The sequence below is a fragment of the Malaclemys terrapin genome, chromosome 3, assembly GCF_027887155.1.
Source record: "Malaclemys terrapin pileata isolate rMalTer1 chromosome 3, rMalTer1.hap1, whole genome shotgun sequence".
Classification (NCBI taxonomy): domain Eukaryota; kingdom Metazoa; phylum Chordata; order Testudines; family Emydidae; genus Malaclemys; species Malaclemys terrapin.
This window is the reverse complement of record NC_071507.1, coordinates 137,584,760-137,608,036: the sequence shown is the minus strand read 5'-3', so window position 1 is coordinate 137,608,036 and position 23,277 is coordinate 137,584,760. Positions and strand designations below refer to the sequence as shown.

At 40.0% G+C, this 23,277-nt stretch overlaps 1 protein-coding gene across 3 annotated transcripts in view; it reads right to left on the bottom strand.

Moving 5' to 3' along the window:
• EPHA7 (EPH receptor A7) overlaps window positions 1–23,277 on the bottom strand; it is a 181,685-nt gene that overhangs the window by 107,671 nt on the left and 50,737 nt on the right. For all 3 annotated transcript variants that reach the window (XM_054022928.1, XM_054022929.1, XM_054022930.1), the window contains 2 exons: window positions 6,433–6,588; window positions 5,210–5,545 (listed from right to left, as the gene is read on the bottom strand). In XM_054022928.1, coding sequence (XP_053878903.1) covers window positions 5,210–5,545; window positions 6,433–6,588 — 492 coding nt within the window. The remainder of the gene's footprint in view (window positions 1–5,209; window positions 5,546–6,432; window positions 6,589–23,277) is intronic.

The window sequence follows — 23,277 nt, the reverse complement described above, 5'->3', positions numbered from 1 at the left end:
TTCTGGTGCACCTTTTCTTGCTCGCTGCCTCTGCTGTGAGACGGCTCATTCTTGAAGGAGGAGAGTCAGACTTCAGTGAGAATGAGGAGGAGGACAAAAAAAGGATGTGGATAGTGGCGAGATAGTTAGACCTGGAGCAGGCATTCCAAAGTGAGCAGAAGAAAGGTTGAAGGGGACGGGACAGGATGGATGGTGGAAAGAGAGGGGAAAAGGTGTGAGCAACAATCCTGGAAAGTGTCAGGAGAAGCAAGGAGAGAAGAGGACGGGGAGCTGGAGTAGGCGGTGAAGGAGAATGCAGAGGCTTAGATACCCATAATGAGAGTGACTGCAGAAGTACCTAAGAATGCTAGAAACAGTTCATGTCACACAACCTTACAATAGGGATATTTTAGACCCAGTTTAATTGTTTTATCCATTTGTTCATTTCTTGTTATCTTATATCAAATAGGCAAGTCTCATAATTGTATTGTGAGTCATGATATTTTTTGTTTTTCTTAAAGCCCCAGCTCTTGGAATCAGAATCTCAGCTTTCATTTAAAAGGGGGTGGGGGGAGGAGGCAGGGAGGGAAGGAGGGAAGTTCTAGCCCTAATGATTGCAGAGAAAAGCTTGAAAACATCAATCCTGAAAGCACAAAAATTAAAAAGCAAATAAAAAGAGCCTGAGTTTGTTATTTTTAAAAATCTCATGAGTTTCAAGTTAATCTTTTTTTAGGGGAGGGGGCTTAACTTGTGGATTTTTAAATGTTTTGGGCTGGCAATGTGGAATGGGTTTGGAACAAAACTACTGGGTGACTTTCACTTGTTGAGACATAGCAAGCACTCAGCAGGTCATTCCTGACATTCCTGAAAATACAGAGTGATCCATCAGTGTTTATTGGGTAAGAAAGAATACAGAATAAGGTAGTTTTAAAAACACTGGTAATAATACACATTGGTAAAAAATGTGATGACTGCTTAAATATATAACTCCCTTAAATGACAACTCCAATTATATGGGATAGAATTATCAGTGATGTAAATATTGGGGCCTAAGTGCTAAAGTAATCTAAGTTGCACACCTGATAAATACCAAGTTATCACAAAAGGAGTCTAACTCCTTGTAGTCTCGGGTGGTAGGTGGGGAGAGTAGAAAATCTGGAAGGCGGGGGGAGGGGGGGGGGGAGTTGTGATCAATCAGAAAGAAGTTATTCCACGGATGCGAAAAGGTGAATTTCTCACTAACGCAAGACCAACTGTGGTCCAGGAAGTCATAAAGGGACTAAGAGGATGGTGCAAGACAAAAGTTCACCAACCCTACTGTAACTTACATCTGAACAAATGCATTCCCAAGTGCACTCACAAAGCTCTCAGTGGCACCACGCTGTTGCATGCAAGTCTGCTCTTGGATCCAAACAGCATTTCAACAATGAAAACAGGGTTGTATGAGCTTCAGTGGGATTGTCTGCAGGAATCAGGTGATTAAATTTTGGTCCAGTATTCACTATCAGTATCAATTCTAGTTAACTGGCATACATTTACATACAAAAAAAATTATTCGTGTATTTTACAAAAGAAATTGAGGGCTATAAGCAAATTACCAATACATAGTTCATACCAATACATTTAAGCCCCATTTTGAGGATTTAATGGAGTCTTAAATAGGGCATAAGCCTGTGTGACCCCTAGCAAAAACATAGGTGAATTTCACCCTCCATGAACAACTTTCTTACAGGCCCCCACAAGGTGGGTAGTGCACCACTCCTTTGCCTCCCTCGCCAATGCACTCATCCACTGTGTCTGGGGCTTATACAGGAGTATGTCCCACTCCTACAAGACTGGTGGCCGCTGGGGTCTGCATAGATCAGCTTGCAGGATCAGAGTTTATTTTGCACATTTCATACCAGTAAACCTCAATTTAGATTCATGTTCTTTGGAAATTGCTAGGTCACACCTTTGGGTTCACATACTTTTTGTATCCACTTCTGACTTTGTTCTTTTGTGTTTTTTGTAAAATAGGCTGCATGGCTCTGGATACAGCCTATAACACCACACAGTTTTTAAACACAAGATCCAATAGCTGTGCATCACACACACATATTGTGAGCATGGTGATGCTGGAATGCAGTTTATCCACTTACCTACCTCCTCCACCCATATTTATTTCACAAAAACAAATAATTTGATCTTAAACATCTAGCCCCCTCGTATTACTCAACTTGGCATCCCCTTCCCTGACATGATCTCTTTGTCCCATTAGGGTTCCGTTATACGTGGGAGAATAAAAGCAGATTAATGAGCAGAAGGTATTCTGTAACCTCATTCCTTTATAAATGATTTCAAGTTATCATTACACAATTATTTGAATTTGGGAAGATAGCCCCAGGGATCCATTCATTGAAACAAAACACAAAAAGGGCAAATCTCACTGCAAGATTCCATGCATGTGGTATGCCCAGTTATTACATATAGCCACCTAACGTGACAACACAATAGAGAGTGCAAAGGGTTTAGTCATACACACATTTACACAAACAAAAACCAATACAGGCATACAAAAAGAATCATTTTTTGGAAGTAGTATAGAAGAGTCCCAGTCACAAATGAGAGCTGCATGAATTCTAGTTTACTTGGCTATAAATAAATCTAACATTTTTCTTCTCTCCATGGTAAAAATAAAATAGGAGCACAGATGCATTACACTGTCCTTTGTGTAACCAGTCTCTCCATTTTCAATTATAGTCATCAATCTGTTCCATATAAAATATTTCCCCCACACATACTTAACCAAAGAAATCAGCATTATGCAGCAAAACCTTTTGCTACAAAATAATGTAAATGAGAACATTCCTTTTGTGTGACTATAATTGTTCTTGAAAAATATAAAAAGGAAGCTAGTCTTTTCTTTAAAAGGATTTCTGTAGTTGAGACAGAAAAAATACTTTACATTTATTTAGCACTTTTCATCAGAAGATCTCAAAGTGCTTTTGAAAAGTTGGGCATGTACTGTTTCCATTTTACAGATGGGGCAATTGCAGCGCAGAGTTTGAAGACAAACTTTCAAAACCGGATCCATGCTGTGTCACTATTTGATAGCCAAACCAGAGATATCTAGCTCCTGATTTTCAGAAGTGATGAGCATCCAGAACCTCAACTGAAATCAGGCTTTGTGCCATAATTTCAAAATTAGTGGACACTTGAAAATCTTGGCTTAAGTGACCTGCTCAAGATCACACAACAAGCCATAGAGAGCAAGCATGCTAAAAACAGAATCCAGGTCTCTCGACTTCTGCACTCTTACAACATTTACCTAGAAACATGGTGGATTTTCCGCCACTTACACGCTTTAAAATTAAGATCGGATGTCTTTCTGGATGAGCTACAGCATTTATTGTAGAAGTTATGGGCTCGATGCAGGAATCACTTGGAGTAATTCTATAGCCTGTGTTACACAGGATATCAGACTAGATCATCATAATGGTCCCCTCTGGCCTTAAAATCTATAAATCCATGACTATGAAAATACTAGAAAATGTACTAGGAATCCTATATTGGCAGACAGATAGAACAGATGACCGAATAGGTCTTTTCCCACCTCCTTAGCTATGAATTCAGCCACTGGACCACACTTCCTCATACATATTTGGTGTGCTACTGGATCACTAAGGTACATATAATGGAAGTCAATTTCGCCAACTAAATACCAGAGGACTCTAATTCTCTTCACCATAGGATAGTTCAGAATAGATGTATATGCTGTCCTGAACACCGTCCGTCTGTTTGCTTGAAATGAGACAGCCATTTAAATAAATTGGTGGCAGCTTCAAAAACCATAACCAAGCGATTTAAAGGCAGCAAAGTAGGGTGCCAAAATGGGATAACTTTTGGACAGTTATTAGTCTACATTCATAATCCCAACACAAAGACCAAAGGCTGAATGAACATGGAAACAGAGATTTCCTATAGGCAAGAACTGAGGTATATTGGCAGATCAATGTGGAGATACTTGAACTACCCTGACAAATCCTAAATTTGAGGACTGTGATCCACAGAACTTAGAAATGTCACAGACAATCTCAGAATTAGATAAATGTTTAGCCCCTTTTCATTGAAAAGATAGTAATCATTTTACATTTTCAAGGCTGTTTTTCTTAGTTATCTCCACAGACCCCCACACAGCCCTTCAATTCACTATGGAGACCAAAGTGGGTAGACTATGATTAAATGCACTGGTATAGTGAATGCTTCCACAGAAAAGAGTAAATATCTGCATTTAAAAAAATCAGATTATGATGATCAATAAAAAGTGCTAAAAAGACATATAAATTATGAGAAATACTTTAAAACATTACTTAGCATTATTTCTGAAACCAGTCTGTACACATTCATTTCCTATTTGCAACTTAGAATTCCTTCAGAAACCCAGCAAATATAATTGCTGCATGGGTTAAGACTTCTGCTTAAACCTCAGATGGTTAGTTTCCTATCTGGGTTACTACACTGTCCCAAGATCATGCCACAAAGCAAAATACAGTAGAGTCAGAAGACGATTTTTTATCAACAAGCAATTTACCATTTCACTATCCTGATACGAGATTTTCTAGGGGTTTTTTTATTCCACATATAGAAAATGGATACATTTTCCCCCCATGGGCGATATGCTAGTTTGATTTTATTTTCCCTGATATTTCACCTGTCAGATTATGATAAATATAAGGGACAAAGAATAATTGTCACATTCTCACTTAATTTCATCATCAAATATCTGGACAAATTAAATAAATTGGAAGTGTAATCCTGAGGGAAGACATGAATGATGAAAACAGTGTCAGATACCCAAGTCATCTTCCAGGCACCCAGGAAGATAATAGAGGTTTAAAATACTCAGAAAGGGAGCCTATGCAGAAGAACCTTCAGACTGTATTTTTTCTTCAGCTCCTTTGTAGCACCAATACTGTAGTAAGTAGAAGAGAGAATTTTTGTACAGACCCAAGAGAACCTATATAAAAGGATGAAGATAAATACATTCTGTAAAATGCTATTTGCCAAAAGCAATTATCATGCCAAGAAAAAGTAGCAGGTTATCATGATATAGTATAAACATATGCTAATTAGGTGGCAAAATGAAAAGATTCATGAGATAGAATCCATCAAACATAAACCTGAAAAACTGCACCCGCACTTTCCAGGTTCACAGTCTCTCTTGCTCTCACAGTGAGTCATGAAAACTTACCTGCTTGACCAGTGGTAATACTGACAGCTGCAAAGAGCCTCTGGGAACGGCTCAAGTCAGATACCCCATTTACAGCTTCCACTTCAAAAGTGTAATTAGCATGAGCCAGCAGGTCCAGGACAGTGACGTAGTTATCTACTAATCCAGTTTGCTGGGGCATATATCCAATGTTACTCCCACAGGGAACACATTCACCCTGCTCCCAGCTGCACCTTTTGCACAAAATTCGGTAGGTCACATCATTTCTTCCCCCATTGTCGGCAGGAGGACTCCATTCCAAACTCACGGTAGTCTGGTTGATATTGAAGATGAGGTTCTGTGGTGCAGATGGAGGTCCTTTGTAACACACACAAAAAGGACAATGTAAATACATGAAATCGGTAAGGGACATTTACCTAGTGTTTTAATTACTGAGGCTCAAACTAGACGAAGCATTTTTCTTCACATAAACATTTCATTACATTTACTACAAACTACATAAAAACCTCCTTGACCTCACTTGGCAAGAAGCTTTATTTATTTTCCATTAAGGAATCAGGATAACAATTGTCTGTGTATTTACTGCAACTGACTTTAGCCGTTTTTCTTCTGTGCAATTAAAAGGATCAGTTAACACACCTCAAAAGTTTACTCTTACAACATTTTTAGTATGGGGATTTTTTCCCCTTTTAAGCAAACAGCACAGAATGCATTTAGGCATTCCTTAATCAGCTCTGATTGATTTACAGCAGTATTTGGGTACAGCTTTGGATTTTGGAGACTTTCATTACTTGAACCACCAATCTGTGTAGGTTAGTCTATTTGCAGATGGAATGGTAAGCTAGATCCCATTACATTTCAATCAAAGTCCAAATCCACACAGGTTACTTTTCATTTTGCATTCAATTCATTTTTGTGTAGTATCATATTAGGCATACAGTCTGTGACAATTTTAAGACTGTAGGAAAACCATGCTTGCATTCTTTCTATTATGTCTAGTTATGTATTTACCCAGTAACTTCTCTTTCCCAAGGTTACATCGGGCAAACATGAAATTATATTTATGTTGATTCTATATTCAGTGTACATTTTCCCAATGCAGTTCAATTTCATTTATCAGTTTCATTTATTACTTTGCAAACATACTGAAGGCCAATAGTAAGTACTAGTGAGAACAAACTACAAATGGCTGTACCCAGTTGGTTAAGCAACGTCCTTCACTATTAAATTCATGACTGACTCACTTGTGCACGCAACATATGGTGGATCAGAAGGCGCTCTATAATAGCTATCATCACAATCACACCGGGAAGATCCTTCCTTGTCAGAGAAACTGTGAGTAGGACAGCGAGAGCACTGTAGATCTTGCGAAGATGATTTGTAGAATCCTCGGCCACATGCTAAGGGAGAAGAAGAAAAACTCAGATATACATTTGCATGTGCATCTGCCTTGCTTTCATCTCCATCTCAATTATATGGAGAGTTCCCAGAGTACACAGAGAAAGTGTGCATGCTACCCCATTCTTTTGGATCACAGAATCATAGAATATCAAGGTTGGAAGGGACCTCAGGAGGTCATCTAATCCAACCCCCTGCTCAAAGCAGGACCAATCCCCAACTAAATCATCCCAGCCAGGGCTTTGTCAAGCCTGACCTTAAAAACCTCTAAGGAAGGAGATTCCACCACAACCACTCCATTGTGCTTCATCACCCTCCTAGTGAAAAAGTTTTTCCTAATATCCAACCTAAACCTCCCCCGCTGCAACTTGAGACCATTACTTCTTGTTCTGTCATCTGGTACCACTGAGAACAATCTAGATCCATCCTCTTTGGAACCCTCTTTCAGGTAATTGAAAGCAGCTATCAAATCCCCCCTCATTCTGGATTAAGCAGTCTGCTTTCACCAGGGTGCCCAACCAGCACCTAAGGCCAGTAAGAAATGGAGCCTGGTCCTTCTGGCTTTCCCTTCACTCCGCTTCCACTCTATCTGGGCGAGTAACTCAGGAAGCACTAGGAAGGAGCATTCCCCCTCATGTGCAGTCTTTGTCTGTCCTGGACAATTGTGCCAGGGGTATAAGGAGGGGGGAATGGCTCACTGGATCCCCACTCCCACCCCTGTGCACCCACTAAAGGGCTATGGACAACCTAGCCCACTGTGAAGTTGCAATATTTGTTTGCTTGCTTGCTTATTGTACCAGCTATTAAACTGTGATTTTTAAGCACATTTTCAATCACCAGCGTTTATTTTCTATTAAACAAATCACAATGCGTTTTCTTGTTTATAGAGCAAAAACATTTAAAAACCTACCTGAATGTGATTAATGGATATTTTTTTAACCTTTACTTCAGTTAACTACTGGGCTGAAAATCAACCTGCACAGGTTATTACACAGATTATTTTCTAAGTAATCCTCCTTGTTCCCAAACCTGATGGAATGTTCCAAATGGAGGATGGCTGCATCGTACTGAACAAAGGGAAATGCCACCAATGGTAAACAGATTATGACCCCATTTCACCTTAAGTGAAGAAGGTTACAGGGGCACACTTGCTAATATAGCAACCATTGTCAACAGAAAACACGCAAGAGTACAGAATTCCTCTAGAAGCTTCTAATGAAACTCAGGCTCTTTCAATTGCACTGCTTCATTCAAGTTCTGTTCTCCAATAAATCAGGCAACCACAACACAGGCAATTTAACCTCTAAGCCACTGCTTATGTGTGTGAAAAATTTATTGTGGGTGAAGGTTAATATCAGGTGTTAAAATCTTCACTGGGAAAAGCTAGTTAAATAGTCCTTATAAATCCACAGAAAAAGCATTTGCTCTGGTAACATTCACATTTGATTGGTGAGGCTGTCTCATAGGTACTGATATTTTAAATATTTGCATGTAGTTTTGGAGATCAGATACCACAGTGATATGCACAGTCTAAAAACACTGGGCCTCATTCACAACCCATTAGAATCAATGAAAAAAGAGTCAGATGAACTTCAGTGGGCTTTAGATCAGGTGCATTGTAGTGTAGTAGCCATACTATTCCTCGTAATGTATATGAGCACTATGCAACTCTGATATAAATTATACAGGTCAAATTTTCCTCACTTGGACTGATAAAATCCACTCTTGATTTAGTTCACTACAGATGAAACAAATGAAAAATTCTCTGAAGATTTACCTCTGATTTTTTCAATTTTCTAAAGAAAAAGCAGGTCAAAAAGACAATAATCATAATGACATTTTGGAGTTTGTTCTGTTTAAAAAGTAGGGGTTCTAAGCCAAATTATCTGCTTCACTTCAATGAAGTTGCATTAATTTACCTCAGAAGAGATTTAGCCCTATGTTTGGAAAATATATGTTCTCTTTTATTGATTGTATCCCTGCAGGGTAACATGCCAAATATAGCACCACTAAAAAACAAACATCTAACAAGAATGCCTTAGTATGCATTCATCAGAGCGTTTTGGAACAAACATTTGGATAAACTTGACACATTGAGTTTTCAGATAATGCTAGGAGTTCAGATTTAATGCAGAATTAGTCTTTTTCATCCTCTTTCAAGATTATTCCAAGATTTCCAGGACAAGAGTGAAGAGCACTGATGCTAAACTGTTTTGTAAACATGAACTATAAATAAATATTAATGAATTAAACTTACGTCTATTATTCCAGCACACTCAATTAAGATCCAGCCACCTGACCAAATAATAAGTTTCCTGTTTTGTCTTAGCTAGTCAAGTTCCTCAGAAGATGAGGAAAGCACTGGACAAACACACTGCATCTTCCAGCATGCAGCCCTCTGCAGAGCAAAGAGCAACTTGAAAGGGACAGATGCCTACTGTGAATCCAGTCTGTCCCTCTCAGCAGGGAACATTACAAAGCAAAGATCCCAAAAGAAAATAGAGATTTCAGACAAAACAACAAAACAAACAGAAAACCTCTTTACACTTTTTTCCTGATGGCTTCATCTAGACATGTATATGCTCAGTCACTTGTTATTTAAAGTAAGTGTGCATTTCTTATTATAGTTCAAAGGATTTGAATGTCTGCTACTAGTCTAAGTGAATGCTCTTTATTCTTGTGCAGTGCATACCAGAGGCAGCAGGATCAGACACTCATTGTATCATACTACTATCTCCATCATCTTTAGTTCTAATAAGAGGCCCATATGATAGCATTTAATTACTATTCCTTCAAATTAAGCACCCCATAAATATAGAGCAACATTATTCCTGCAATGCATTCCTTAACAGCCTTAAAAAGGTGCTTTCAACTGATTCTACCACAAAGTCTAATAGCAAATTGTTACCAATATCACACACAAAAAGGTTTTAAGAAATTTAAAAAGGGATATATTCAAGGTACCGTACATTATATTAAAAAGGGCAATGCTCCTCTTTTTCTGGTGGAATTAAAGAAACAAATTAGCTTATTGCTATTTTTTCCTTTCTAAATTTTATTTTATTTTTAAATCTGAGATGGTTTCTGTTCTGTTAAACTAAGACAGGACATTTTCTATTGATTGTTTTTCCTCTTGGCTCAATTTCCCTGAATTGTCAAAATTTAATTTTTTTAAATTATAAATCATTAAAATATATATTTTGATCTAATGGAGAAAAAATGACTAACATCTCTAGATGGTATTTGAAAGGTCTGTGGAGCTGGAAAATTTATCTTTTTCAGCAACAAAAGTTGGTCCAATAAGAGATATTGCCTCACCCAAACTGTGTCTCTCATTAATTGTAAATAACCATTTGCCAAAGAAAAGATACTACGTTTGCGCCACAGCTCAGAGAGAGCCGAGAATGCTATCCGTAGACCTGTATGTATAGTATTATCCTTTTGTAACAGCTACTCTGTAGCTAAGGCTGAGGTGGTGATTTCAATTTAACTCCCAGTTTGCTTTTGATCCTGTATCTCTCAATATTTTGATACTTTGCCCAGGTAGCAAGTAGCTTTGTTTTAAAATTTCAGATTTTGCATATGTGGTGGTCCTAAATGAGAAAATGACAATTTGCTGTGTTTGAAAAAATAACAGGAGTCACATTTAAATGTGGCACGTGGTACATGATGAGCAAAACAAAGTAATTATTGTTCATGCCACATTAGCACCTAGAGGCCCCACATAAGCTCACAACCCCATTGTGCTGGGCACTGTACAAATATGTAGGAAAAGACAAGCTGTGTCCTGAAGAGAAATAATAGAAAAAAGCCTGAAAGGGGGGAAACAAAGGCACACAAAATGAATGCAAATTGCCCAAGGTCAAACAGTACATCAGAGCTGGGAACAGAACTGATGTCTCCAGAGGCCCTGTCCAATGTACCATATTGCAGTAACTCTGGGTATTTCCTAGTACACATATGGCTGTACTGGGAATTGAAGGGTTGAAGCTCTCTAGTCCGGCACCCTCGAGACCTGACCAGTGCCGAACAGAGAATTTTCCAAACCACAGGAGGTCAATGCAGAGTGCCAGTGGGTCTCCATAGGTGTAGGAAGTAGGGATGCGGCGGCTGCTGCAACACCCCCAGGCTTTGCACTCAGCGTGGCCCCCTGCCTGTGGTCCCCGCTGCCACCTGGGGTCCTGGCCACCAGCCCCCCGACTGGAAGTTCCGATGCCGGCCCAGGTACCAGCCGCCAGCCCCTCGTCCGGGATCCCAACCACCAGCCGCTCTGCTGCCACCCAGGGTCCCGGCTGCTGGCCCCAGGTCCCAGCCGCCAGCCCCTCTGCTACTGCCCGGGATCCCAGCTATCAGCCGCAGGACTCCGCAGCTGCCCCCAGCTGTGGTCTCAGCCTTATCCCTCTCCGAGCACCTCACTGCCCCGGGCTGGGACCACAGCTGGGGGAAGCTGTGGAGGCCCGGGCCAGGGCCAGGAGCGGAGCCCAGTGGCCAGGACCCTGGGCAGCAGCAGAGCCCCCGCAGCCAGCGGCTGGGACCATGGGCAACAGCAGAGGGACCGGCGGCTGGGACCCTGGGGCTGGCATTGGAGCCCCCAGGCGGGGGGACCGGCAGCTGGGACCCCAGGCGGCAGCGGGGCCCCCTGGCGGAGGGCCCCACTGGGTGCAAAGCCTGGAGGTGATGCAGCACCCCTGGCACCCCTACTTCCCGTGCCTATGGGTCTCTTATTATTTTTATCTCGCCACCGAGGTGAATAAACTGAACAACACTTGCAAGGCCGCCTAGCCAAGGCTTATGGCTCACTTCATAACAAAGTGTTAGTGTTGTTACCCAATTTTACTGTATTGGCACAAGGAAATAAGTAGATAAAGCATAAAAACATAAAATAATATGAAAAATAAATAGATAATAATACAGGCAAATCTATAATTTACTCATCTAAAATGATTCCTTCCAAAGTGATGTGACAATAACTGCTAACTCAAGTTACATCTGCGGTCTCTGCTGTAGGTCTATCCGGAGTAGATGAAGTGGAGGCAACAGGACTTCTGACTGTAGAGTGCTGCTCCACATTCCTCTTCTCTACCTTTAACCAATCTTCCAGCTGGGCTTGTCTCATGTATTTTGTTTTTTCTTTAATGAGTTTTTCTCGTATCATGTAGAGAGACATGATCGCTTGCTCAAAAATGAAACGTCTTTGCTCCAGTCCTTCTATTAAATTTGTTACCAACTGAATGCATTTATCAATAGAAATTTTTTCTGTGACATATTCGTCACCATCTTCATCACCATCACTGGCTTTTTCGTTATCTTTGTTTTTTTCCCTGCTGTACCATTTGCACAATTTCTTCATCCATCATTTGATTAGCAATTGGTGCATCTGTGTCAACTTCCATCCAGTCTAGTAAATTTTCCTCTCCCAAAATCTTGGCCAGTTCCAGTATTACAGGGTGGGACATACCACTGGCATACTCCATTAACTCACTAACAATTTTCTGGTTTTCAGACACTTCAAATCCAGTGAACTCGGACTCGTCATTGACATCAGAACTGTCCTCAAACTTTAGGGCTGGCAACAATTTGTGCCATCCATTCTTCAGAATAAATGGAGTTAGTCTTTTCCAGGCTCTAGCTAGTGTCCAAATCATATCCTTGAGGTTAAATTCTTTCCTAAATGTTGTCAAACTCTTCCTACCCTTAAGCTTTACTAGCAATTGGTGCATAAACTTGGACCTGTACATATACTTCAGGGATCATAAGATACCTTGATCACAAGGCTGAATCTGAGATACAGTTTGGGGGTAAATACAGTCCCACCATGTTATTTTTGACAAGCAGTTCTGCTTTAGGATGGGCAGAGCAATTGTCGAGAATTAGTACAATTTTGCACTTCGGATCCAGACCTACCGAGGTGAAACGGGCTCTTGCCTCCGGTACAAAATATTTCTCAAACCACTCGAGACATAGATTAGTTGTTATCCATTTCTTTTTGTTGGCATAGTAGATCACTGGGAATATTTTCACCCCTTTGAATGCCCTTGGGTTCACACTTTTCCCAATAAGCATGAGCTTACATTTGTGAGTTCCTGATGCTTTACTACAACCAAGGACAGTTACCCTGTCCTTTGACTCCTTCATACCAGATGGTGGCTCCTCTGCATCACTAGCCAACATTTTTGTAGGCATACAACACCAATAGAGAGCAGTTTCATCGGCATGGTATACCTGCTCTGGGGATAACTTCTCATTTGCAACTAATTGTGCAAATTTATCAACATACTTAGCGGCAGCTTCCGTATCTGCACTTCTTTTTTCACTGCACACGCAATGTAGACTAATGCCATGCCTGTTTTGAAATTTCTGAAGCCATTCTTGCGAATAGTCACACTCATGCTGCAGGTTAAGTTCTTTGTGGAATATTTTTGCTTGTGCCATCACCATCTCACCTGAAATTCTAACACCTTCGTTCCTACAAAGCTTGAACCAATGTATCAGCGCACTATCAAAATCGCTGCTTTTCCCCTCTTTCAATGTCTTATGAATACTCATACTTTTTTTTACTGTCACTTTAGGCAAAAAACGTAAGGATTTGATTCTTTGATTCTTCAAATCATATACTGTAGATGACCCTACATTGTTAAACTCACACAAAGCATGCACCAATGTGCCCTTTTCCAATTTCTGCAACAATTCCACCTTTTGCTGTATTGATATTGACACGTTTAGCAGCATTACCAACACTGCCACTGCTTGCTGGTCTCTTAGAAGACATATTTATGGGTAAATTTGAGGTAAATACAGCACAGAACACTCAGAGACAGGACTGGTGAGACTTTGCCTGACCACGGGAAACTTGGGCCCACCCATGATAAATGGACATCCGGCTAACTAAAAATCATGCTTAGGCGCCGACTCCTCATCTTGCGGGGGGGGGGGTTCTCGACCCCACCCCCTCCGCTCTAGGCCCCGTCCCCACTCCACCCCTTCCCCCAAGTCCTCACCCTGCCTCTTCCTGCCACTGCTCCACACCCACCACGCCTCTTCCCTGCCTCCTCCCCCAAGTGCGCCCCATCCCTGCTCCTGCCCCTCACTCCCAGAGTTTGAACGCTGTGAATCAGCTGTTCGCAGCGCTCCAGAAGTGCTGGAGGGAGGAGGAGAAGTTGGTAAGCGCAGGGTCACCAGTGCGTGAGAGGCATAGGGGGAACTTGGTGCCAGTGGATCTCCGCACCCTCTAATTTTTTCCCATGGGTGCTCCAGCCCCAGAGCAGATGTGGAAAGCAGTATATGGTATTTTGGAGTCCCATTTGTGGGAGACAAAGAGGACAAAGAAGATGTTAACTTAAGTAATATACATTTCTTGATGCAACTTTAAAAACTTTTCAGTGTAAAAGCTGTGAAAAGCTAGAGGTGTTTTTTATAGCTGGGTTTGAATTTAAATTGGGAGAATATGGGAAAGAAAGATAGATCAGCAATACATCTTGTTCAGATAATAAGAGGAACGATGGCAAAGAGGACTGACGTTAATGATACATTCATTCAGGAGAATTATTGTTATGAAGAAATGTGGAGAAATTAGGGAGAGCAGTTAGATTAGAGAATCAAAGGGCATGCAACCACTCTTTCTATCATTTTTGGCATGGTGGATGCTTGACTGAACATGATTTTTTTATCATAACTTCTCAGTCTGCATGAAAAATAACAAAACTTAATATGTTGCATGTGGTGATTGGAACTTTAATTACTGTTTGTCACCAATATATAATATTGGAATAATCAGTGTAAGAAAACAAATAAATATACACTATGTTATCAGAATAACAGAGCTCATTCATTAATTCTTGATATGTCATGTTTAATTGACCCTGCCACCATATGCAAATTATAATGGTACAAATAGCATAGTTTTATACATAGTGCAGATTAAAGTAGTGATAATAAAACAGTAGCCTCTACTCTAAGTAGTTAATAATCCAATGGTGACAAAAAAGCGGACCTTGGTGAGATGAGGGTTAAACTGCAAGCAATTTACTTATGAATGTGGGGAGAAATCCTGGCCCCACTGAAGTCAATGGCAAGACTCCTATTGACTTCAATGGGGCCAGGTTTTTCACCCTTAATCCTCTCCTCCCGTGCATTTTGAATAAAAATTGATTCGATCAATAGGGATTCCCATTTACCTTTTCGTTTTTCTCTGTTCAGTTATTATTATTTTTCCCTAGACAGTGGCTAGAATTTTTGTTTTGTTTTGATGTGGACATACTGAACATAAACATCCGTTCTCCAGATAACGCAAACCAAATCACAAGACCACTTTCTACGCCAGTAAACATTAAGGGTAATTCAGCTAAACTCTTCTTGTAGAAATTATGTATATGCTAGGAGTTTGTGCAGATGTTTCTTGGCTGAAGTTATGCAGCTGCAAGGAGCTTATTAATTGTAAAACATAAAATGGATTGTTCTGTAATTGTAACTCTCTGGGGTTCTAATACATTTTAAAATTAACATACATATATACTCAGGACTGGGATGGATATTGCTAGATTATTTATTACAGATGGACACTTTAGTTAATGCAGAAAAAGGCTGGCCTTTCTACACTGGAGCTTTCAAATATTTGTATCATATTAATATCTATGGTTCTATAATTCAGAACTGAAAGCACAGCTTGCAGAAAGAGTACTCACACTGCTAGTGTTGCTGACCTCACCTAGGATGGACAGGTCCAGAATCTTTATTTTAATCCTATTGACAGTGCCTCAGTGGGAGTAATTACAACCGTCAGCCTCAAATCCAGACCTCCTGTCACTGATCTATAATGATTTTTCACAATGAAAATGAACAGCAGACTGGGAGGATGAAAACAACATGGTGTAATGATTATATTAAGATTTGTGAGACCCCTTCTGTATTATCCTGCTGCAAACACATGACAATTTGGCACAGGACATATAAGATTTGTAATCACATGGGCAGTAAATATAGTTATAAACAGAAGTTTTTAAAAGAAAAAGTTTCACTCTTTTACAACATAGACTTGACTCAATAGATCATAACATTAAGCACTGGTAGTTTTAGAGTCAGTCTATTTGCAAAGTTTAGGTAAGTGGAAGCAGATCATCCTATAATAACTCTCAAAGGCACAGTTCAGTGCAAAAGGGGGCTGGGAAAAAATCCAGCAGCAAAGGGAGACTTTATAATCCCAGATCCCCTTTTCCAGTAATTCATGTGCGTGTTCCAGTCATGACTAAGTTAGACAGTGTAAATTACTTTTATAGTCAGAGATGGCATCTGTTATGCCTTCTATGGCACCTAATATATAGTGTTTTATAAGGATCCCAGACTGTAGTATTTCATTTATCTAACTGCTATACAATGATAAATGTCTAGCTGAAAAAGATGTTTATTTCATCTTGCAAATGTTTTTTTTAACTGCAATAGTGTCTAAAGATTATGTATGTTTCAATCAAAGAATTATGTTGTATGGTTTAGCCAGAGTAAACACAAGACTTTTAATGGTGCATCAGCAATAGTGAGAATGACATATCTAAATAGGGCTGTCCTGTGACTGCATACCATCACTAGCAGAATGTTTGCTGTTGCCTGTCAAGAATCTCTCTGACTTGATATTCACCTCCCAAACCTCATAAACCCTTGTTGTCCAAAGCCTTCCTAATGTCTTCCCTCAGATGTTCACATAATGCTGTTTGCACAAATTTTTGAACATTTAAATAATACTATAGAGGGTTTTTTTTTTAATTAAATGAAAATTCCTACTTCCTACAGATCCTCTTCAATATAAGAGGTTCCTTCTGATACATTTAAGATTCAAACATTATAGCAAGATGCCAGATCATTTATTTAACTTCTCTAGGAGCAAAGAAATCCAATAGTTATAGAGCAATACTCTCAAATGTTTTGCTGACTTATACTTAAACAATCACAGAATATAAAGCTTCTTTTCTTGAGTGGGAAAGTCAGAGAATACACAGTTTCACTGCACTGCAACAACAGAACTACTTAGAGCCTAAATACTATGAATGAAAATGCTGTAATAAAGAATGCATTTAAATGGCAATTAAAGTGACACTAGTGCAGTCTTGAACAAAATTAAGTGCTTGGACAAATTTTACTGTTGCATAGTACCTAAAGCTTACCCCCTACATTTTCAAAGTATGTAAATATTTAGACATGTGACCTCACATTAACCTTCATGGGAATGGCACAGCTAAATCACCACGAACAGCTTTGAAAATGTAATAGGTGAAACTCACAAAAAATGGAAAATGAAGAAGTCTGAAACTCTGCAAAAGAGAGGATGGGAAAAGAGGAAATAGATTAGTTCTTTCCATTTTTGTTTTTTTTTATGAAAACATAAGGATCAAACCTTCAAGATGCTTGCTCTAATGCTTGACGTTCATCACACACTAAGTGCTTTGCTTGATCGGGCCACAGAACTCAAGCACCTTGTAGAATCATACCCATTAAAAATTGCCTAAAGTTCAGCGTTTTTCCAGTTCCTCACAGAAATTTATTTTTCCCTGCTGGAGTCCACTGACGATTCTATGTTAAACTGGGGAATTAATGGTATTATGACATTACAAGTGTGGAAGGAAAACATGATTAATTGAGATGGAAAATGTTTTTTTTTCACTTAGTTAAGTAAAAACCCTGGTATAAAAATGACTATTGTTAATTATTTAACATACCTAGTCTTTCAAAAGGTTGAGCTGATAAAAATATTCTGATTTTAGATTCTTTTCAAAATTATTTTTGACTCAATTAGAAATTCTAATGAATGTTAACATTTCAACAAGAAAATTTGGTCAAAATTTTCTTAAAAAGAGGACAAATTTTTCATCAAGACTGTTGTAAATAATTGTACTTGTTCTTGGTCAGCTCTAATAACAGCTGAGAAAACTCCCAGGATATGTTTCCGAGTCATGAAAGAAGTACACCAACAAAAATGGGGAAAACAAGACAACATTCCTGATATTTCAGAGGGGGAAAAAAAGGTAAAAAAATAATCTTTCCAGGTAGCCTGTATACAAAACACTCACTTTGGGTTTGTGTGGACTAGGATAAACAGTTTTTTTAATAGAACATGTTAGCTAGCACATTGTAACTAACAGTTTCTAAAACTCTAATACAGATGAGCCACATTTTACTTTAGTGTGAGCTGCTAAATACAACTTCTTGTATGCTAGAATTTTAGAATCTATTAGCTATGCTAGCTAACATGTTCTAATAACAACCCTTTATCCTATGGGTAAAAAATTCATAACACCTGGGATACAAGCTCTATGCATGTAGTGTGGGAAATACATCCCCCAACCCAACATCAAGGTACAGAACTACATCCCCAGCCCCACCAAAGAAGAAAGTGGATTCCCGCTACCAGAATCCGAGTCATTCATTTGGAGACTGTGTGCCTCCACATTTGCTCTGAGGGCTTATCCATGGAGAAGTCTGAATGAACTAGAGGGAATGATGCATTAAGACTCTCCCCTCCCAGCTCTATCGTGGCCCTCCCATTTCAGCTACTGGCCCATCCTTCTCCTTGCTGAAGGCTCTTCAAAGGGATTCAGAGCAGCATGTATGGTTCCTTCATGAGCAAAGGATGATAGCCATCATCAGATGACCTCAGGGGAACAATCAGCCCCTAGATTATTATGGTCTCACAGTGAAGTTTTATGATTATATAACACAAACGCTGACAGATCATTTAGCTATGCTGGTTTTTAGTCACTAGACATTGTTATAATGAAATAAAAATAGCTACACAAACTCAAACTTTCAATACAAATACAGCGACATTTTCTAAATAGACTCATGAAAGGTTTATGCTGAAAAAAGGTCACAGATTTGTTTCAGTGTGTAGCAAGAAATAGCTCCAAAAGCAAACAAAAAGGCAATAAAATTACCAGTGAGGAAATCAATAAAATAGATTATTTTCATCAGCTATTACTTTGATTGTAGCTTGGATGAACAAAGTTGCTTGAAGCTTCCCAATGAGAACAATCCACAAACCAGCTACATTTTGTGCTCTCCTTTTTCAAACTCCACTGCAATTAAACTCCAACTTCACCAAAATCAGTGGAGGTCTTTGCAGGCACAAATGTCTGTCCACGCACAGGAGTCTGTCCATGAGCAAAGCATGATCAGGGCCTTAGATAGCAAGCAGCTTAGGCAAAGGACTGTCTTCTTTTATGTCCTACATAGTATCGAGATTACTGCCAGAGCTCAATAAATAATATATAGTAAGTAATAATACGATTCAATTTTCTGAAAAAATGAAAAAAGCAGTCAAAGCTGGCAACTGTTGTATTTATCTGAAGGCTTTATAATGAACTACAAAAGATCCATAGATTTCACGGCCAGAAAGGACCACTTTGATCCTCTAGTCTGACCTGCATAACATATGACATAGAATTTCACCCAGGATGTCTTTAAAATATTTCTATTTAAGGAAGAAAGTTCAGGTAGAAATACATAGCAAGAGCTGAAACGATAGGTTACCATGTGGTAAATTCTGGGTAGCAATTGTTTTCCTAACACTATATGCTCAATTCAAAAGCAAACAGGCTCTGCTGATGCTTCTTGTTACATAGCCTTAGATCAGGGGTGGCCAACCTGTAGCTCCGGAGCCACATGTGCTCTTCAGAGGTTAATATGCAGCTTCTTGCATAGACTCCGGGGTTGAAGCTACAGGTGCCAACTTTCCAATGTGCTACAGGGTGCTCACTGTTCAACCCCTGGCTCTGCCCCAGGTCCCGGCCCTACTTCACTCCTTCCCCCAAGGCCCCTACCCGTTCCCCTGACTCTGCCATGACCTGGCTCCTCCTCTCCCCACCCCGAGCCTCCTGCACATCACAAAAAAGCTGATCGCAGTGGGTGGGAGTCGCAGGGATGGAGGGTTAGGTGGTAATCGGCGGTGCTGCTAGCACGTGGGAGACACTGGAGGCAGAGGGGAGCTGACGGGGAGGCTGCTGACATGTTCCTGTGGCTCTTTGGCAATGCACATTGGTAAATTCTGGCTCTTTCTTGGGCTCAGGTTGGCCACCCCTGCCTTAGAGGCTGCTCCCAATTCAAAGGGAACTTCTGCTTTGGCGGCTATCACTAGTTTAGGCATTATGCTGCTGTCAACTATTTCCCCTGTTTCCCAGGGCTAGAGTCACATACTCTGTAAAGACCAACAACTTTGGCAACTGGGTGCATGAGAATGATGTCAGAGAACACAGTGAACAGGTGGAAAGTTTATTCTTGTCTGATTGGCTTTAGAAGAGCCATACTGTCTGAAGTAGCCTTTCAAAATGAAGTCAGCCAGGGAGAGCACCCAAAACACTATCGTCTCCTTCACTCCGCTGTGAACAACTGAAGTCTGTGGCTGGGCCTTCCATATTCCTCTCATCAGATCATAGTATCCAAATATTCAAAGACAATCTGCATTACCCCTGCCTCCAGCAGAAAAACCTGTGAGAGGGAGTGTGCGGTTGGTTGAGGGAAAATCCATGACATTCTCTTCGTGGAGCTTCTTCCAAATTCTTCTGTCAAGGGAGGTGAAGGGGTGGGAGGGCTAAGGGAGGATGTTTTTCTCCTTGTAAAAATAAAAATCCCCCCACAGTGCCCTGTATAATTTGGGATCTGCCAGCAGTAGAGGTCTATGTGTTCAGATGCTGTGTGCCTCCATCCTACCTGTCCACTGCAGCTCTCCTCTGGTTCCCCATTAGTACAGCTCTGTCAGCTCTGTCTGGGCTTCCCCAAAAGGCAGCAGTCCCTTGAACAACTTGCAACGGGAGGCTCCACTACTCAGATGAGTGCTTTCAAGAATTAAGGCACCCTCAGGTATAAACTTCTGAGCACATTTCCCCAATGTTGGGGGGGGAAGGACATAATGAACACTCCCACCCCTCTCCAAATTTGGCTCCATTCTTTTCAGTCCTGGATTCCCATCCCTACAGAGAGCTTTCTGCAGGATCTGAGCATTGTGTCGCAGGGCTGTTGACCTCCTTATTCCACATGCAAAGGACGACATGCTTCATAGGTGCTGGAACTAGTGGTACAGGGGGTGCTGCCACACCCCCTGGTTTGAAGTGGTTTCCATTATACACAGAGTTTACAGCTTGATTCAGTGGCTCTCAGCACCCCCACTATACAAATTGTTCCAGCACCCCTGACATGCATGCACAGATCAGAGGACAATCTCAAAATTCTGCTTCACTGTATGAAATCTCTGATCGAATTACAGGGATTTTCTTGAGAAAACTAAGGTAGCCTGTTTCAGGATAAACTATTTTGTTTAATTTTAAAAAAAGGCAGTAAGTGTAGATTTTTTTTAAAAATGCTTTGACACGATCTATTTGAATTAGATTTTTAATTTAATTGTAGTAATGCTTAATGACGAGCCAGCAAGAAATACATCCGGAGGGCTTGTTCATAATGTGAAACAGCAGCAGACATCTCTATAGGCTTTCCAATTGAAATGTAATTAAAATAATTTAATACCAGATTTTGTTTCCTTTGGATAGTGTGACCTACTGTTAATGTTCTAGGCCTTGATCCAGCAGAATATATCTGGGGGATTCCAGGCTGTCCCCCAGAACTATACATCTGGCCAACCTATCCAAGAGAAAGGTCAGCCTGTTGTGACAAGGAAAAGCAAAACAGACCATTCTCTGCATCTCTGTGCTGGGGAATGGAGGACCTGATTTAGGCCCCAATCCTGCAAATATTTATTCATGTGCTTAACTTTAAGCAGCAGGTCGTCTTATTGACTTCAGTGGGAACAGTCACATGGCTTTAGTTAAGGAAGTGCATAAGCATTTGTAGGACTGGTGTTTTTTGGCGGAAAAATTATGTAATTGAGCTCCCTGTACTCCACAATTAGGTCTAGTTGGGCGGGAGGACTAGAAGGTATGGGGAAGGAAATAAAAACATTAAACTTTTTCAAAATATGGGCCCACTCCAAATCCCATTGAAGCCAAAGGAACTTTTGACACTGAATTCAGGAGGAGCTTCATCAGGCCCTACGTTTCTAATATTATAATCAAAAAGTTAAGTTAGAATAGGTTTTATTAATAATCTACAGAAATAGGCAGCAGTTTCTGAAGAGATAAAAACAAATCTAACACCCCCATTTGAAAGAAATTCAGGAAGAAGGACATTATCATGGTAATGTACTAGTACGAAATGGAGTTAGACTAAAATGTGAACGGATTTCTTTTTCTGGGTTTGCTTTAGTAAGGCTGTGGTAATAGAAAGGGTGATAACCCTATGATAGATTTATTTGCTGAAAGTTTTCATGAGGGAAATTTCCCAGAATCTCGTAACTCTGCAGATCCAAATAGTAAAGCAAGAGGCACAATACTGTGAAATGAAGCTGTCTCTATTAATTGCACACCCTGATCACCACTGTATCTTATAGCTGGTACCATATCAAATCTGTCTGGCTGATTCTGAGGATATGGAAATGTCACTTCACACTAAGCAGCTCAGAGAAAATAGGGAGGGGTAGTAAGTTCAAAGACAGCACCCATCTGAAATGATAAAAAGCATGCAGAGGAAAAGCAGACGACAGATTGTGAAAACAGAATAATCACAGATGGAGGCCAGGTGGGTGGGTCAAACAAGGTTTTTTTTAAAATGGTTTATTTTCATACTTAAACAGCTCCCTGTTGTGTAAATGTTCAACAAAGAACTGATAAGAAAATGTATTTGTAAATGCATTTGAACAAACAAAATGTCTTATTGTCAAGAGGGGCTTAGTTGTATATAATTAAGGGATAATGTGCATGGTTGAAGAGTATGAAGCAACACATGGCTTTTGCAAGTGATTAAACACCAATGCGAAGTGGAGGAGTTGGATGCCTGAAAAAGCATTTTAGTGCCAGCATGGCATCCTCTGAAGCAACAGACTTTATTCCTGTTATACAAGACAAAAAGATATTCACCAAACCCACACAAAAGAATATTTTTCTTGGATTGGAAAGTTCTATACTGCTGCTTAATCAAGCTTTTTAGCTATGTCACTCGCCAGGAAAAGCTATAAGAAGTAATCTTTTCATGGGCTCCCCTAAAAAAAAAAAAAGGTGGAAAAGTAAAGTAAGAAAAAATTGCAAACCAATTTAGGGATTTCAGGGGCATTCATTTTTTAGGTAACTTAACATTCTTCTTCTCTGAAATTAACTGCAATCTTTATTCTGAAATCATTAGCCATTTACCTTGACTGTAGTGTTGACTGTACTCTTCTGAAACATTAAAAAATGCTTCCTTGCACACTCATACACTACACTGTATTTAAAGGGTCAAATCCCTCAAATACTACAGAACATGGATAACCCTATGCACATGAGTAGTTCAACTGAGTTAGGACAGTTCACTGGTTGTGTATCTGCACATCTGGAGCCTCAAATGGGACTACTCACATGAGTGAAGTAAATTGGGCCCTAAAGACCTGATCCAAGCCCAAATAAGTCAATGGGAGTCTGACTTTAGTGGGCTTTGGATTAAGCCCTGTGATAGTGCATCCAAAGGGCTATTTATTCGAATGCCATTTATAGATTTTACTTGATAATTGCCACTATAAACATACAATCTACATTGTCTGGTGTGCTGTGGAAAGCTTTCCTTTACAAAGATCCAATGTATTTTCCATATTTTAGTGTCAGACTTAAAATTCTGAAAGCTCTGATTTTTGT